This window comes from Leucoraja erinacea, chromosome 28 (assembly GCF_028641065.1).
Source record: "Leucoraja erinacea ecotype New England chromosome 28, Leri_hhj_1, whole genome shotgun sequence".
Lineage (NCBI taxonomy): Eukaryota > Metazoa > Chordata > Chondrichthyes > Rajiformes > Rajidae > Leucoraja > Leucoraja erinaceus.
The window spans coordinates 29840504-29857980 of NC_073404.1; the positions used below are offsets into that span (position 1 = coordinate 29840504).

Sequence of the window (17477 nt, forward strand, 5' to 3'; positions counted from 1 at the left end):
GCCCTCTCCTTACCTTGGAGGACTTACACAGTTCCCGCTGCACCAAAAAATCCCAGAGCATCATAAAAGACATTTCCCACCCCGGACACTCCCTGTTTGAACTGTTGCCGTCAGGCAGACGGTACAGATCTACAAGGACAAGGACGAACAGACTAAAAAACAGTTTTTACCCCACTGCTATAAAAGCACTAAATGTAGCCGCCAAGGAACGCAGGGGCGATACAGACTAAGGGACTGTGGTACACTGTGAAATCGACAGAAGGATGGAGGGTTGGGTGTTTATGTGTGCTATTTTCGTGATATTTATTTTAGTTGTTTATCTTTTAATATTTTACCTTGTATGTATCGTTAGCTTTTAGAAATGTTTGAATGGTGCACTGACTGGCTGACATTTTTAAATTTCGTTGTACATGGTTCATGTTACAATGACAATAAAGAAACTATTCTATTCTATTCTATTCTATGAAGGCAGAGAATATTGAAGGGCGAGGCTTAATAAACATCAAACGCAGTTTTCCGTTTGAATTTCATTTTAAATTCACTGCCGTAGAAAATTTGATAAAGTACTTTGTACATGACAAACGCACGTTGTAATTCATCTGGGATGCTCATTACTCCTTCAGTTCCATGCCACACTTCACCTGCACGCTACGACACAGCGAATGGCAAGTTGAAACATTTTCTTGTCAAATTAATTGCCTTCGTTTTGGTTGTTCCCACTCGCGGAAAATTACTATCTGCACTCGGACTGTCGGCTTGCCGTGCGCGAAGAACTTGCACTGGCATTAACTCCCGTCAGACTCTCACCCTGTCATTCTATTTGAAAGAAGCAAAGAAAATAGGTGCAGGGGTAGGCCGTTCAGCCCATCGAGCCAGCACCGCCATTCAATATGATCATGGCTGATCGTCTCGAATCAGTATTTAAGAAGGAACTGCAGATGCTGAAAAATCGAAGGTAGACAAATATGCTGGAGAAACACAGCAGTAGCATCTATGGACCGAAGGAAATAGGCAACGTTTCGGGCCGAAACCCCTTGGGTTTCGGCCCGAAACGTTGCCTATTTCCTTAAACGTTGCCTATTTCCTTAAAAAGTTGCCTATTTCCTTAAAAAGTTGCCTATTTCCTTAAAAAGTTGCCTATTTCCTTAAACGTTGCCTATTTCCTAAAAAAGTTGCCTATTTCCTTAAACGTTGCCTATTTCCTTAAAACGTTGCCTATTTCCTTAAAACGTTGCCTATTTCCTTAAAAAGTTGCCTATTTCCTTAAAACGTTGCCTATTTCCTTAAAAAGTTGCCTATTTCCTTAAAACGTTGCCTATTTCCTTAAAAAGTTGCCTATTTCCTTAAAAAGTTGCCTATTTCCTTAAAAAGTTGCCTATTTCCTTAAAACGTTGCCTATTTCCTTAAAAAGTCGCCTATTTCCTTAAAACGTTGCCTATTTCCTTAAAAAGTTGCCTATTTCCTTAAAAAGTTGCCTATTTCCTTAAAAAGTTGCCTATTTCCTTAAACGTAGCCTATTTCCTTAAACGTTGCCTATTTCCTTAAAACGTTGCCTATTTCCTTAAACGTTGCCTATTTCCTTAAACGTTGCCTATTTCCTTCGCTCCGTAGATGCTGCTGCACCCGCTGAGTTCCTCCAGCATTTTTGTGTTCCGTTCAGAATCATTATCCCGTTCCTGCTTTCTCCTCCCCATATCCCTTGATTCCGTTGGCCCCAAGAGCTAAATCTAACTCTCTCTTGAATTACTTGATGTCCACTAGTTATTAATAGAAATTCAATTTTGGAAATTGCTGATGCTAGTTTGTTTTTTTAAATGCACTGTGTGTGGACACCGGCAACTGTGAGGAAACACCTCTGCCCATCGAGTCTACTCCGCCATTCGATCATGGCTGATCTATCTCTCCCTCTCAACCCCATTCTCCTGCCTTCTCCCCATAACCCCTGACACACGTACTAATCAAGAATCTATCTACCTCTGCCTTAAAAATATCCACTGACTTGGCCTCCACAGCCGTCTGAGGCAAGAATTCCACAGATTCACCACCCTCTGACTAAAGAAATTCCTACTCATCTCCTTTATAACAGACAATAGACAATAGGTGCAGGAGTAGAGGCCATTCGGCCCTTCGAGCCAGCACTGCCATTCAATGTGATCATGGCTGATTATCCCCAATCAGTACCCCGTTCCTGCCTTCTCCCCACATCCCCTGACTCCACTATCTTTAAGAGCCCTATCTAGCTCTCTCTTGAAAGTATCCAGAGAACCGGCCTCCACCGCCCCCTGAGGCAGAGAATTCCACACTCTCTGTGAGAAAAGTGTTTCCTAGTCTCCGTTCTAAATGGCTTACCCCTTATTCTTAAAGCATGTTCTTCTTTCTAGAGGAGCGTCCTGTAATTCTGAGGCTGTGCCCTCTGGTCCTAGACTCTCCCACTAGTGGAAACATCCTCTCCACATCCACTCTATCCAGGCCGTTCACTATTTGCTGCACTGTAATACGACAGCTATTTCCACCAGCAGTGTCTGTGTTGACTGCCAAGTGATTTACACCTGTAGTTCAGTTTAGTTTAGTTAAGAGATACAGCGCGGCAACAGGCCCTTCGGCCCACCGAGTCCGTGCCGACCAGCGATCCACGCACGCCAACACTACCCTACACACACCAGGGACAATTTACAATCTTCAACGAAGCCAATTAACCTACAAACCTGCACGTCTTTGGAGTGTGGGAGGAAACCGGAGCGCCCGGGGAAAACCCACGCGAGTTTAAAAAAAACTCTATCTAGTTTTTAAAAAAATGAAGAAAAAGGCAAAAAGTATTGGAGACAATGTAATAATAACTGACAATAATATCAATTAAAAAATGTAAGACAGTAATGATGTAATAGATTATGTACCTATCTCCAATAAAAAATATTTTCAAAAAAAAAAAAAAAAAAGAAGCATCCAAGGCTGGCAATTGAGGAGCTGAGCAAGAGCTTTCATCACTATTACAAGACGTTGGTTCTACTTGGTCTGCTGGATGAAGAGGTTTTGCGGGACCATCTCTACTTAAAGCTGAACGTGAAGGTTATGAAAGTCGGGAAAAAGATCTTTACAAGACCCAAAATAGTTCCCAAGAAACTGACAGATGTACTGACGGACACAACGGGATTGCAAAAAAAAAAGGAAAACCCACGCCGTCCCGGGGCGAACGTACAAACTCCATACAGACAGCGCCCAGTCGTCAGGATGGAACCCGGGCCTCTGGCGCTGTGAGGCAGCAACTCTACCGCTGCGCCACCGTGCCGCCCTTGTTCTGATTATTATTTCATAAATTAAAAGTAATTGCAGGAAAGCTATTTTCTTCTCCTCTCCATCTCTGTCACGTACTCCTGACTGGAGCTCGTCTCAATTAAAACCAGTTAATAAGCAACAATAACATTTGGAGTAAAGTCTATTAAAATTCCTGAAATGTTATCCAGCGTATTATTTCGATTTAATTGAGACCAGATTGACATGTTTGTAACAGCAGGAAGACAAGATGCCGCAGACAATCTAACCTTTGTAAATTAGAAACCAACTGATTTTCAATCGGTCCACAAACCCCTGCCAGGAAGTTGCAAAATTGCTTTTAATTTTGCTGCCAATCATTTGCAGGGACCAGTCTCACTCCCAGCCACTCCCCTCTTCTCCCCTCTCCCATCGGGCAAGAGGGACAGAAGTGTGAAAACGAACGCACACCTCCGATTCAGGGACAGTTTCTTCCCGGCTGTTATCAGGCAACTGAACCATCCCACCACAACCAGAGAGCAGTCCTGAACTACTATCTACCTGTTCGAGAAGGAACTGCAGATGCTGGAAAATCAAAGGTAGACAAAAGTGCTGGAGGAACTCAGCGGGTTCGGCAGCATCTATGGAGCGAAGGAAATAGGCAACGTTTAAGGAAATAGGCAACGTTTAAGGAAATAGGCAACGTTTAAGGAAATAGGCAACGTTTCGGGCCGAAACCCAAGGGGTTTCGTCCCGAAACGTTGCCTATTTCCTTCGCTCCATAGATGCTGCTGCACCCGCTGAGTTTCTCCCGCACTTTTGTCCACTATCGACCTCATTGGTGACCCTCGGACTATCCTTGATCGGACTTGGCTGGCTTTGCCTTGCACTAAACCTTATTCCCTTTATCATGTATCTGTACACTGTGGACGGCTCGATTGTAATCATGTATTGTCTTTCCGCTGACTGGTTAGCACGCAACAAGTGCTTTTTACTGTACCTCGGTACATGTGACATTAAACTAGACTCAACTAAACACTCCTCTTAGATGGCTGGCACGGTGGCGCAGCGGTAGAGTTGCTGCCTCACAGCGCCAGAGACCCGGGTTCGAGCCTGACCATGGGTGCTGTCTGTACAGAGTTTGTAAGTTCTATGTTTGTAAGTTTCCACACTCCAAAGATGTAAGGTTTGTTGGTTAATTGGCTTGGTACAAAGCACAGTTGCAGGATAGAAACATAGAAACATAGACAATAGGTGCAGGAGCAGAGGCCATTCGGCCCTTCGAGCCTGCACCGCCATTCAATATGATCATGGCTGATCATCCAACTCAGTACCCTGTACCTGCCTTCTCTCCATACCCCCTGATCCCTTTAGCCACAAGGGCCACATCTTCCAGGGAGATGCTAAATGCATTTTGTTGTCTCTGTACTGTACACTGACAATGACAATTAAAATTGAATCTGAATCTGAATCTGAATCTGAATCTAACTCCCTCTTAAATATAGCCAATGAACTACTACCCTCTGTGGCTGAGAATTCCAGAGATTCCCCACTCTCTGTGTGAAAAATGATCACAGTGAATGGCGGTGCTGGCTCGAAGGGCCGAATGGCCTGCAATTATTGTCTATTGTGTATAAATGTGTAAATGTAAAATTGTGTTAATGTGCGGGTATCGCTGGTCGGCGCGGACTCGGTGGATCTCTAAACTAAACTAAACTAAACTGTTACTTGCTAAGGGAATCAAGCCATCAAAAGCAGATACAGTTCAGATCATCATTCAAGTGCAGGTTTTTGAGAATCGCTCCTTGCTCTTTGATGCCGTTGCAGAATAGACTGATGAAGACTAACGGCTCATTGATACTCCTGCCGAAACGACACCCATTCTCCAATAAAAGATTATTTATCGAAGGGACAATTGGTTGTCATTGGGAAGACTGTAATAAATATGCAACTGACCTTCCCACACTGACGTTGCGGAATGCAATTAGTGGCCTGAGGTGCAAATAAAACATGTAGTGAGTGAGAGTGGACATAGTTGAATGGACCTGTGGTAAATCATTTGAGCGGATATTTGCTTGGCCATTGATGAATGATAACTGCACTGACAAAGGGTGACCATATTGCATCCGCTGCTCTAGATGTCAGCTGATCTACAGCGGTGAGACCAAGCAGAGGTTTGGGGCGATCGTTTCGCCCAACACCTCCGCTCGGTCCGCAATAACCAACCTGACTTCCCGGTGGCTCAGCACTTCAACTCCCCCTCCCATTCCCCATCCGACCTCTCTGTCCTGGGTCTCATCCATGGCCAGAGCGAGCAGCACCGGAAATTGGAGGAACAGCACCTCATATTCCGCTTGGGGAGTCTGCATCCGGCGGGCATGAACATTGAATTCTCCCAATTTTGTTAGACCTTGCTGTCTCCTCCCCTTCCTCAGCCCTCAGTCCTCCTCCTCCTTTTTCCTTTCTTCTCTCCGCCCCCCATCAGTCTGAAGAAGGGTTTCGGCCCGAAACGTTGCCTATTTCCTTCGCTCCATAGATGCTGCTGCACCCGCTGAGTTTCTCCAGATTTTTTGTCTACCTTCGATTTTCCAGCATCTGCTGTTCCTTCTTAAACAAGGGTGACATATTGTCAGCTAACTATTTTCCCTCGGTAAGTATAGTTCAAATATTCTTCCCACATGGAAATGTAATTCCAATGGATTTAAACAAAATATTCTGAATGAGGCCTGCGTAAATATCACGCTTGGAGAATAACGTTGAGATGCTCTTCAATGCTGGAGCGTTAGCTTAGTAATTACGGTTTAGGGCAGGCATGTGAGAGAGAGAGAGGGAGAGATCACAAGTTCAAATTCCACCTTGGCAACATGCGGAAATTGAATGCGATAAATCTGCTAATTGGTGAGATAAAACGACTGTGAAGAGTGCTGAGATATGATTAAAATGACAACTGATTCACCAATGCCCTTGAGAGATTAGACTGAGCATTGCTAGCCAGCCTGACCTGCGATCTATGATCGGCTAAATCATTATCGCAAACTTCACCACAACAAATAATTTAAAAATAAAAGGGCCACAAAAGTGCTGGAGAAACTCAGCGGGTGCAGCAGCATCTATGGAGCGAAGGAAATAGGCAAAGTTTCGGGCCGAAACCCCTTGGGTTTCGGCCCGAAACGTTGCCTATTTCCTTAAACGTTGCATATTTCCTGCCTTGGGTTTCGGCCCGAAACATTGCCTATTTCCTTAATCGTTGCCCATTTCCTTCGCTCCATAGATGCTGCTGCACCCGCTGAGTTTCTCCAGCACTTCTGTCTACCTTCGATTTTCCAGCATCTGCAGTTCCTTCTTAAATAAATTTAAAATAAGTTGTGAGTCGGCACGGTGGCGCAGCGGGTAGATTTTGCTGCCTCACAGCGCCGGAGACCCGGGTTCCACCCTGACTTTCCATCCGGAGTTTGCACGTTCTCCCCGTGATCTGCGTGGGTTTTCTCCGGGTGCTCCGGTTTCCTCCCACACTCCAAAGACGTGCAGGTTTGTAGGTTAATTAGCTTCGGTGAAAAAAAAATTGTAAATTGTCCCCAGTGTGTGTAGGATAGTGCCAGGCACGGGCTGAAGGGCCTGTTTCACACAGAGAGTGGTGAGTATCTGGAACTCTCTGCCACAGAAGGTAGTTGAGGTCACAGTTCATTGGCTATATTTAAGAGGGAGTTAGATGTGGCCCTTGTGGCTAAAGGGATCAGGGGGTATGGAGAGAAGGCAGGTACAGGATACTGAGTTGGATGATCAGCCATGACCATATTGAATGGCAGTGCAGGCTCGAAGGGCTGAATGGCCTCTACTCCTGCACCTATTGTCTATGTTTCTATGTTTCTCCTGCTGTATCTCTGAACTAAACTAAACTAAGTCAAACTCAAGTACAATAGGTAGAACAAAGGGGGAGATACAGAGTGCAGAATATAGTTCTCAGCATTGAGGGGGCATCGGTTCAAGAGTCTGCAATGGGGTAGAGGTGAATCGGACAATATCCCAGCTTGTGGCAGGACTGTTCAGAAGCCTGATTACAGAGGGGAAGAAGCTGTTCTTGAGTCTGGTGGTGCAAGCTTTCAAGCTTCAAGGGAAACATCACGGGGTGGTGCCTGTATGGTCGTGTGTCGTCGCCCAAAGAGTCGTACCTTTTTCTGGTCACCGCTGGATTTTTCAACATGTTGAAAATCTTCGGCCACCTGCCGCGACTATGACGGGTGCCGGCAAGTCGCCGAAGAAAACCGTGCAAGTTGTACAGGCCCGTAAGGAACACTTCAAGTGACAATTCAATAGTTAATTCGAGTCTCCAAAGCTACGAAAAAGGAACCAGACTGCTTCACTGGAACAAATTATCTTTTCTAATTGCAAATAGAAAATTAAATTGTAAACTCTCCAATTTAGGTACGGGCCAACTGAATAAGGTCCCAGGAAGTTGAAGTGGGAGGTTACGTAATTTAATTCCTGCTCGCTTGGCAAATTAATTGACCTTGGAATGTGAAGCTGCTAACATGGTTCCTGCATGCAGAATGAGTCTGGTTGTTTTCAAGAGAGAGTTAGATTCAGCTCTTGGGGCTAATGGAGTCAAGGGATATGGGGAGAAAGCAGGAACGGGGCACTGATTTTGGATGATCAGCCATGATCATGTTGAATGGCGGTGCTGGCTCGAAGGGCTGAATGGCCTCCTCCTGCACCTATTTTCCATGTTTCTATATTTCTCTGCTCGACGTGAAATAGTGCCTGCAGACTCTATTTTTCTTCATGGCGGAGTGAACAGTTAAAGGGCAATGAAAAATGGAATCGTGTAACAAGGTCATAAGTGATAGGACAAGAATTAGGCCATTCGGCCCATCAAGTCTTCGCCACCATTCAATCATGGCTGATCTATCTCTCCCTCCTAACCCCATTCTCCTGCCTTCTCCCCGTAACCCCAGGCACCCGTTCTGATCAAGAATATATCTATCTCTGCCTTAAAGAAATCCACTGGCTTGTAGCCTCCACAGCCTTGTTTGACAAAGCATTCCACAGATTCACCACAAACTCCAGCGAGTACAGTTACTTACAAAATTCTTAAGGGGTTGGACAGGCTAGATGCAGGAAGATTGTTCCCGATGTTGGGGAAGTCCAGGACAAGGGGTCACAGCTTAAGGATAAGGGGGAAATCCTTTAAAACCGAGATGAGAAGAACTTTTTTCACACAGAGAGTGGTGAATCTCTGGAACTCTCTGCCACAGAGGGTAGTTGAGGCCAGTTCATTGGCTATATTTAAGAGGGAGTTAGATGTGGCCCTTGTGGCTAAGGGGATCAGGGGGTATGGAGAGAAGGCAGGTACGGGATACTGAGTTGGATGATCAGCCATGATCATATTGAATGGCGGTGCAGGCTCGAAGGGCCGAATGGCCTCTACTCCTGCACCTAATTTCTATGTTACAGGCCCAGTGCCGACAAACGCTCATCGTTGGTTAACCCACTCATTCCTGGGATCAATCTCGTAAACCTCCTCTGGACCCTCTCCAGAGCCGGCACATCCTTCCTCAGATACGGGCCCCAATATCGCTCACACTACTATCTCCTGCCCCGACTGCCTGAGGTGCACCCACGCCCACGGTCAGAGTACCCCGGGAAACCCACTGGCCCAGACAGAGCCACAGAGCCTCTCAGCTCAGAAACAGGCCCTTCAGCCCCACCCCGTACTATACCCCATCTAAGCTGGTCCCATTGGCCCATGTCACACTAAACCTTTCCCATCCAAACACCTGTCCAAGTGCCTGTTAAATGTCAAATGGAACCGCTGGGTTACTCCACCACTGTGTATCTATCCATGTTCCCCAGAGATGCTGCCTGACCCGCTGAGTTACTCCAGCACTGTGTGTGTAACTTTGGTGTAAACCAGCATCTGCCAGTCTTTGTTTTTATCCTACACCCACTAGGGACAATTTTTACATTTACCAAGCCAATTAACCGACAAACCTGCACGTCTTTGGAGTGTGGGAGGAAACCGGAGATCTCCTTTTTCTCACAGAGAGTGGTGAGTCTGTGGAAATCTCTGCCTCAGAGGGAGGTGGAGGCCGGTCCTCTGGAATCTTTCAAGAGAGAGCTGGATAGAGCTCTTGAAGAGTCAGGGGATATGGGGAGAAGGCAGGAACGGGGTACTGATTGTGCATGATCAGCCATGCTCGCATTGAATGGCGGTGCTGGCTCGAAGGGCCGTGCGGCCTACTCCTACACCTATTGTCTATTGCCTAACGTATCTCGAGGAAAACCCACGCAAGTCACGGGGAGAACGTACAAACTACGTGCAGACATCAGCTGTAGTCAGGATCGAACCCGGGTCTCTGGCGCTGTGAGGCAGCGACTCTACCGCTGCGCCACCGTGCCAGTCCCAGTGAAAACCATTTTGTTGCCTGCTATCCAGTCAGCGGATAGACTATACATGGCGAGCAGCTCTGCCCCTTCTAACAGCATTCGTCCCAGAATTTAATGCAGCATTTTGCAAAATAAATCCTTCCCGAACTAAACCAGCCACCAATAATCTGGGGAAATTGCTTCCAACTCCTACCCCTTGGCACGTCAAGAGTGTGGAGTCTTGTTTGAAGTTGATTATGAATTCAGTTTTCACACTAAAGCATAACGTGTGTTGCAAAGATTGATGCATCTTTTTTTTTTTCCTTGAACAGACCCAGTTTTAAGTACAGAATACTGATTACAACCATGATTTTTCTTTGTGGGAAATTGTATCCGACTTGAGACATGTCACATTCACAAACTGGGATTTTAAAGATTATAAAATGGGCCACAAATTTCACTGCGAGAAGCGTTGTAATCTTCTTACTTTGATCTGTCAGCCAGCATGAATGTATATTGATTTCCCGGCAAAGATGTAGAAATATTGTTATCCAAAACAAATCAAATTTCTATGAAATCTCTCGTTTCGCTTATCCCTAATCAGTGTGAAGAAGGGTCTCGACCCGAAACGTCAACCCGGTCCTTCTCTCCAGAGATGCTACCTGTCCCGCTGAGTTACTCCAGTTTTTTGTGTCTATCTTTGGTGAAAACCAGCATCTGCAGTTCCTACCTACACAAATTTCCATTAGAGTCAGAAACACTATCCCAGAGATACGTAGAACTTTGGAGATATCCGTCTTTACAATGAATAAGTTTATTGGCCAAGTATTCACATACAAGGAATTTGCCTTGGTGCTCCGCCCGCATGCAGTGACAATTAAGAATAAAACGTAAAACAATAAACATTAATACTAAAACATTATGGATTAAACATGTGAATTAAAAAAAACACCAGATCAAAGGGAGGCTACTGATTTTTGGCTGTTGAGTAGAGCTACTGCTCGTGGAAAAAAAAGCTGTTTTTATGTCTGGCTGTGGCAGCTTTGACAGTCTGGAGTCGCCTTCCAGAGGGAAGTGATTCAAAGAGTTTGTGGCCAGGGTGAGAGGGGTCAGAGATGATCTTGCCCGCTCGCTTCCTGGCCCTTGCAGTGTACAGTTCGTCAATGGGAGGGAAGGTTGCAACCAATAATCTTCTCAGCTGATCGGACAATTCGCTGCAGCCTCCGGATGTCGTGCTTGGTGGCTGAGCCAAACCAGACCATGATGGAGAAGGCGAGGACAGACTCTACGATGGGCGTGTAGAATTGGACCATCATTGCCTGTGGCAGATTGTGCTTCCTCAGCTGCCGCAGGAAGTACATCCTCTGTTGGGCCTTTTTGACTGTGGAGTCGATGGTGAGAATTTCCGAGCTTTCAACGCACGGAGATTCATTAGTTAATCAAACCTTAAAGTTATCGCTCCACGATATTTTAATCTTTCAATTCCTGAGTCTTCTCCTGACACGTCTCGTTTACCATATAACCATATAACAATTACAGCACGGAAACAGGCCATCTCGACCCTTCTAGTCCGTGCCGAACACATAATCTCCCCTAGTCCCATATACCTGCGCTCAGACCATAACCCTCCATTCCCTTCCGATCCATATAACTATCCAATTTATTTTTAAATGATAAAAACGAACCTGCCTCCACCACCTTCACTGGAAGCTCATTCCACACAACTACCATTCTCTGAGTAAAGAAGTTCCCCCTCATGTTACCCCTAAACTTCAGTCCCTTAATTCTCATGTCATGTCCCCTTGTTTGAATCTTCCCTACTCTCAGTGGGAAAAGCTTTTCCACGTCAACTCTGTCTATCCCTCTCATCATTTTAAAAACCTCTATCAAGTCCCCCCTTAACCTTCTGCGCTCCAAAGAATAAAGCCCTAACTTGTTCAACCTTTCTCTGTAACTTAGTTGCTGAAACCTAGGCAACATTCTAGTAAATCTCCTCTGTACTCTCTCTATTTTGTTGACATCCTTCCTATAATTAGGCGACCAAAATTGTACACCATACTCCAGAATTGGCCTCACCAATGCCTTGTACAATTTTAATTCAAGAATAGTTTAGACTATTCTTTCAATAAAATTCAAATTAGCAGCTGCCTACTCGATCATCTTTATATTATGTTACCACTTCATTAAAGTTCTGGCTTTAAATCCTTATCTTTTAGTGTGTCGGTAGTGTCTGTGAAACAGGATACTGCCAGCTGGAACTGTACAACTTACCTGTCGACTCACAAACTAGAACATGCGTCTCATCTCCATCTCGCCCACAAGTTGTACACGAGGCCAAATGTGTTCAATACTATTCAAGAGGTGCCGCCTGGAATCAAAATATTCCATCTGCCCCTGAGGCCCAGCGGTAGAGTTTGTACCAGGGGTGGGCTATAGCTCTCTCTTGAAAGTATCCAGAGAACCGGCCTCCACCGCCCTCTGAGGCAGAGAATTCCACAGACTCACAACTCTCTGTGAGAAAAAATGTTTCCTCGTCTCTGTTCTAAATGGCTTACTCCTTATTCTTAAACTGTGACCCCTTGTTCTGGTCTCCCCCAACATCAGGAACACGTTTCCTGCCTCTAGCGTGTCCAAACCTTTAATAATCTTATATGTTTCAATATGATATCCCCTCATCCTTCTAAACTCCAGAGTGTACAAGCCCAGCTGCTCCATTCTCTCAGCATATGACAGTCCCGCCATCCCGGGAATTAACCTTGTGAACCTACGCTGCTCTCCCTCTTTAGCAAGAATGTCCTTCCTCAAATTAGGGGACCAAAACTGCACACAATACTGCAGGTGTGGTTTCACTAGGCCCCTGTACAACTGCAGAAGGGCCTCTTTGGTCCTATACTGAAATCTTCTTGTTATAAAGGCCAACATGCCATTCGCTTTCTTCACTGCCTGCTGTACCTGCATGCTTACTTTCATTGACTGATGTACAAGGACCCCCAGATCCCGTTGTACTTCCCTTTTCCCAACTTGACACCATTTAGATAGTAATCTGCCTTCCTGTTTTTGCTACCACATTTATCCACATTAAAAAACTGCATCTGCCAAGATATGGCAAGAGTATATTACCTGTTGTTCAAGATAAAATAAATGTTCCCTAAGAAAAAATGATCAGCTTCTTGTGTGACTTTAAAACGAGAAATGTGTTCATTTCAAGAAAGAGAGAGGCATTGAAAATGTATTGTTTCCTTGTTTATACCATGCTTTGATCATCTTCCTCATCATTTGGTTCAGCCGGTTCACAGAAATAATTTTTTTTTTGAACCTAGAAATACAGCATGGAAACAGGCCCTTCGGCCCATCGAGTCCTTGTCGACAATCGATCAGCCTCGTACACTCACACTATTCTACGCACCAGGGATTATTTCCACAGGGCCAATTAACCTACAAACCTGCACGTCTGTGGAGTGTGGGAGGAACCCGGATAAAACCCACGCAGGACACGGGGAGAACGTGCAAACTCCGTACGGACAGCAGCCGTAGTCGGGATCGAACCCGGGTCACTGGCGCTGTGAGGCAGCGACTCTACCGCTGCGCCCACCGTGCCGGCCCCAAAGAAGAGGATAAACTTCTTGAGAGACAAGAGGCAAAGAATTTGGGACGGCACGGTGTCGCAGCGGTAGAGTTGCCTCCTCACAACGTCATAGACCTGGGTTCAAACCTGACTACGGGTGCTGTCTGTACGGAGTTTGCACGTTCTCCCCGTGACCTGCGTGTTTGAAGAGTGTAATGTTTGTAAGTTCATAAGTGATAGGAGCAGAATTAGGCCATTCGGCCCATCAAGTCTACTCCGCCATTCAATCATGGCTGATCTATCTCTCCCTCCTAACCCCGTTCTCCTGCCTTCTCCCCGTAACCCATCATGGTAGCACAGTGGCGCAGCGGTAGAGTTGCTGCCTTACAGTGTTCACAGCGCCAGAGACCCGGGTTCGATCCCGTCTACGGGTGCCGTCTGTGTAGAGTGTGTACGTTTTCCCCGTGACCTGTGTGGGTTTTCTCCAGGTGCTCCAGGTTTCCTCCCACACTCCAAAGGCGTACAGGTTTGAAGGTTAATTGGCTTGGTGCAAATGTAAACTTGTCCCTAGTGTGTTTTAACGTGCGGGGATTATTGGGCAGCGCGGACTCGATGGGCCGAAGAGCCTGTTTCCGTGCTGCATCTCGAAGGTAAACTAAACTAAACCCCTGACACCTCTATCTTCCACCGCAAAAAGTTGTGACCACTGCCCAGTCCATCACCGGCTCTGACCTCCCCACCGTAGAAGGAATCTATCGTAGTCGCTGCCTCAAAAAGGCAGCCAGCATCATCAGAGACCCACACCATCCTGGCCACACACTCATCTCACCACTGCCATCAGGAAGAAGGTACAGGAGCCTGAAAACTGTAACGTCGAGGTTCAAGAACAGCTTCTTCCCCACAGCCATCAGGCCATTAAACACCACACCGAATAAGCTCAGAACTCCGAACTGCAAAAGACATTATTATTACACTATATTTGTCATTTTTTAACTTTTTCATTTTTTTCTCTTTCCCCGCTATATACAATGTTTACATATTCAGTTGTGCTGCAGCAAGTAAGAATTTTATTGTCCCATCCGGGACATATGACAATAAAACACACTTGACTCTTCAGCCTTGGCTACTCTTGGAGTTTTGTTTTTGTGAACAGAGGCAAAATCTCATGGTATAAAGAGCAGGTGAAATGGCTTTCATGACAGTTTGCTTTCCCTCTCGAGGCAGGGAGACTGAAGGGGCTGTCCCACTGTACGAGTTCACCCAAGAGCTCTCCCGAGTTTAAAAAAGTCGAACTAGTGGTAAGTACGTAGAATGTACGTAGCGGGTACGTCGGAGCTCGGGGACGTCTCTTAGCGGCTCGTAACGCTAACGGCAGGTACTCGGGAAACGCGGGAAGCTCGTGAGGTTTTTTCCAACATGTTGAAAAATGTCCACGAGAGCCCCGAGTACCTACAAGCGGCCATTACCGTAATTCTCCCGAGTTTCGAATCGGGGGAAACTCGGGAGAACTCTTGAATTTAGCTCGTACAGTGGGACAGCCCCTTAAGGTCTTCCACAAAGACAGGGTATACGAGGCGCTCACCTGAAGTTCGACTCCGTATCCCGTGTAGACTGTGATGGTGTAGATGCAGTCCAGGTTGCTGTAGAACAGGTGACTTGGGTACTCTGGAGATTCAACAAACCCCTTTGTGTCGGTGAAATTGAAACTGCACGGCACTGCGGGAGAGAAGGGGTGTTGGAATTAGCAGTTGCAAGCACAGCTAGCGGCCCTCCCTTGACCACGCGAATGGTATGTTAGCTTTCATTGCAAAAAGATTTGAGTATAGGAGCAGGGAGGTTCTACTGCAGTTGTACAGGGTCTCGGTGAGACCACACCTGGAGTATTGCGTACAGTTTTGGTCTCCAAATCTGAGGAAGGACATTATTGCCATAGAGGGAGTGCAGAGACGGTTCACCAGACTGATTCCTGGGATGTCAGGACTGTCTTATGAAGAAAGACTGGATAGACTTGGTTTATACTCTCTAGAATTTAGGAGATTGAGAGGGGATCTTATAGAAACTTACAAAATTCTTAAGGGGTTGGACAGGCTAGATGCAGGAAGATTGTTCCCGATGTTAGGGAAGTCCAGGACCAGGGGTCACAGCTTAAGGATAAGGGGGAAATCCTTTAAAACCGAGATGAGAAGAACTTTTTTCACACAGAGAGTGGTGAATCTCTGGAACTCTCTGCCACAGAGGGTAGTTGAGGCCACACAGTTCATTGGCTATATTTAAGAGGGAGTTAGATGTGGCCCTTGTGGCTAAAGGGATCAGGGGGTATGGAGAGAAGGCAGGGATGGGATACTGAGTTGGATGATCAGCCATGATCATATTGAATGGCGGTGCAGGCTCGAAGGGCCGAATGGCCTCTACTCCTGCACCTATTGTCTATGTTTCTATGTTTCTATTCTTTACTCCTCACCATATTTGACTCCTCGAGAAGGCTTGCGGTGCCAATCGATAAACATTTCTCAGTCCCCGCTGGCAGTGGGGAAACTGCTGAAGAGCAAATCCAGCTGTGATGAATCAGTCTCTAACATCAGCTGCCGGCAACTGCTGGCTTACTGCTCAAACATGGAGACATTCCCCACCTGATGAATAACACCTGCGCGAAGCCCGCTTCCACTTGCCCCGATCTCCCGGTTTCTACACACTTTAACCCCCCTGTTCAAGAAGGAACTGCAGATGCTGGAAAATCGTAGGTAGACAGAAATGCTGGAGAAACTCGGCGGGTGCAGCAGCATCTATGGAGCGAAGGAAATAGGCAACGTTTCGGGCCGAAACCCCTTGGGTTTCGGCCCGAAACGTTACCTATTTCCTTAAATGTTGCCTATTTCCTTAAACGTTACCTATTTCCTTAAACGTTGCCTATTTCCTTAAACGTTGCCTATTTCCTTAAACGTTGCCTATTTCCTTAAACGTTGCCTATTTCCTTAAACGTTGCCTATTTCCTTAAATGTTGCCTATTTCCTTAAACGTTGCCTATTTCCTTAAACGTTGCCTATTTCCTTAAACGTTGCCTATTTCCTTAAACGTTGCCTATTTCCTTAAACGTTGCCTATTTCCTTAAACGTTGCCTATTTCCTTAAACGTTGCCTATTTCCTTAAACGTTACCTATTTCCTTAAATGTTGCCTATTTCCTTAAACGTTGCCTATTTCCTTAAACGTTACCTATTTCCTTAAACGTTGCCTATTTCCTTAAACGTTGCCTATTTCCTTAAACGTTGCCTATTTCCTTAAACGTTGCCTATTTCCTTAAATGTTGCCTATTTCCTTAAACGTTACCTATTTCCTTAAACGTTGCCTATTTCCTTAAACGTTACCTATTTCCTTAAATGTTGCCTATTTCCTTAAACGTTACCTATTTCCTTAAACGTTGCCTATTTCCTTCGCTCCGTAGATGCTGCTGCACCCACTGAGTTTCTCCCGCATTTTTAGTGTGCTTTTTAACTCCCCTTCCCATTCCCACACTGACCTTTCTGTCCTGGGCCTCCTCCATTGTCTGAGTGGGGCTAAATGCAAATTGGAGGAACAGCACCTCACACTTCGCTTGGGCAGCTTACATTGGTGCGAACATTGATTATTCTTACTTCAGGTAGCCCCGGCATTCCCTCTCTCTCTCCATCCCTCCTCCACCCAAGTCGCACCAGCTTCTCGTTCTCACCCAGCAAGCAGCTTACAAAGGTTCACCTGCATCTCCTCCAACCTCATCTACTGCATCCGCTGCTCTAGGTGTCAGCTGATTTACATCGGGGAGACTAAGCGTAGGTTGGGCGATCGTTTCGCCGAACACCTCCGCTCAGTCCGCAATAACCAACCTGACCTCCCGGTGGCTCAGCACTTCAACTCCCCCTCCCATTCCCAATCCGACCTCTCTGTCCTGGGTCTCCTCCATTGCCAGAGTGAGCAACAGCGGAAATTGGAGGAACAGCACCTCATATTCCGCCTGGGTTGCTTGCGTCCGGATGGCATTAACATTGAATTCTCCCAGTTTTGCTAGCCCTTGCCGTCTCCTCCCCTTCCTTAACCCTCGAGCTGTCTCCTCCCAACCGCCCACCCTCGGGCTCCTCCTCCTCCCCTTTTCCTTCCTTCTCCCCCCCCACCCCCCATCAGTCTGAAGAAGGGTTTCGGCCCGAAACGTCGCCTATTTCCTTCGCTCCATAGATGCTGCTGCACCCGCTGAGTTTCTCCAGCACTTTTGTGTAGCAGCTAACAATGGCCTGCTTCCTTTATCGTCGTTACTTTTCTGCCTTTCTTTCA

At 46.2% G+C, this 17477-nt stretch overlaps 1 protein-coding gene across 1 annotated transcript in view; it reads right to left on the reverse strand.

Annotated features, from left to right (window-relative positions):
• The window catches only part of LOC129710855 (seizure protein 6 homolog), a 381323-nt gene that overhangs the window by 161018 nt on the left and 202828 nt on the right, over nucleotides 1–17477 (reverse strand). Inside the window, exon 3 of the mRNA XM_055658139.1 lies at nucleotides 14760–14893. Coding sequence (XP_055514114.1) covers nucleotides 14760–14893 — 134 coding nt within the window. The remainder of the gene's footprint in view (nucleotides 1–14759; nucleotides 14894–17477) is intronic.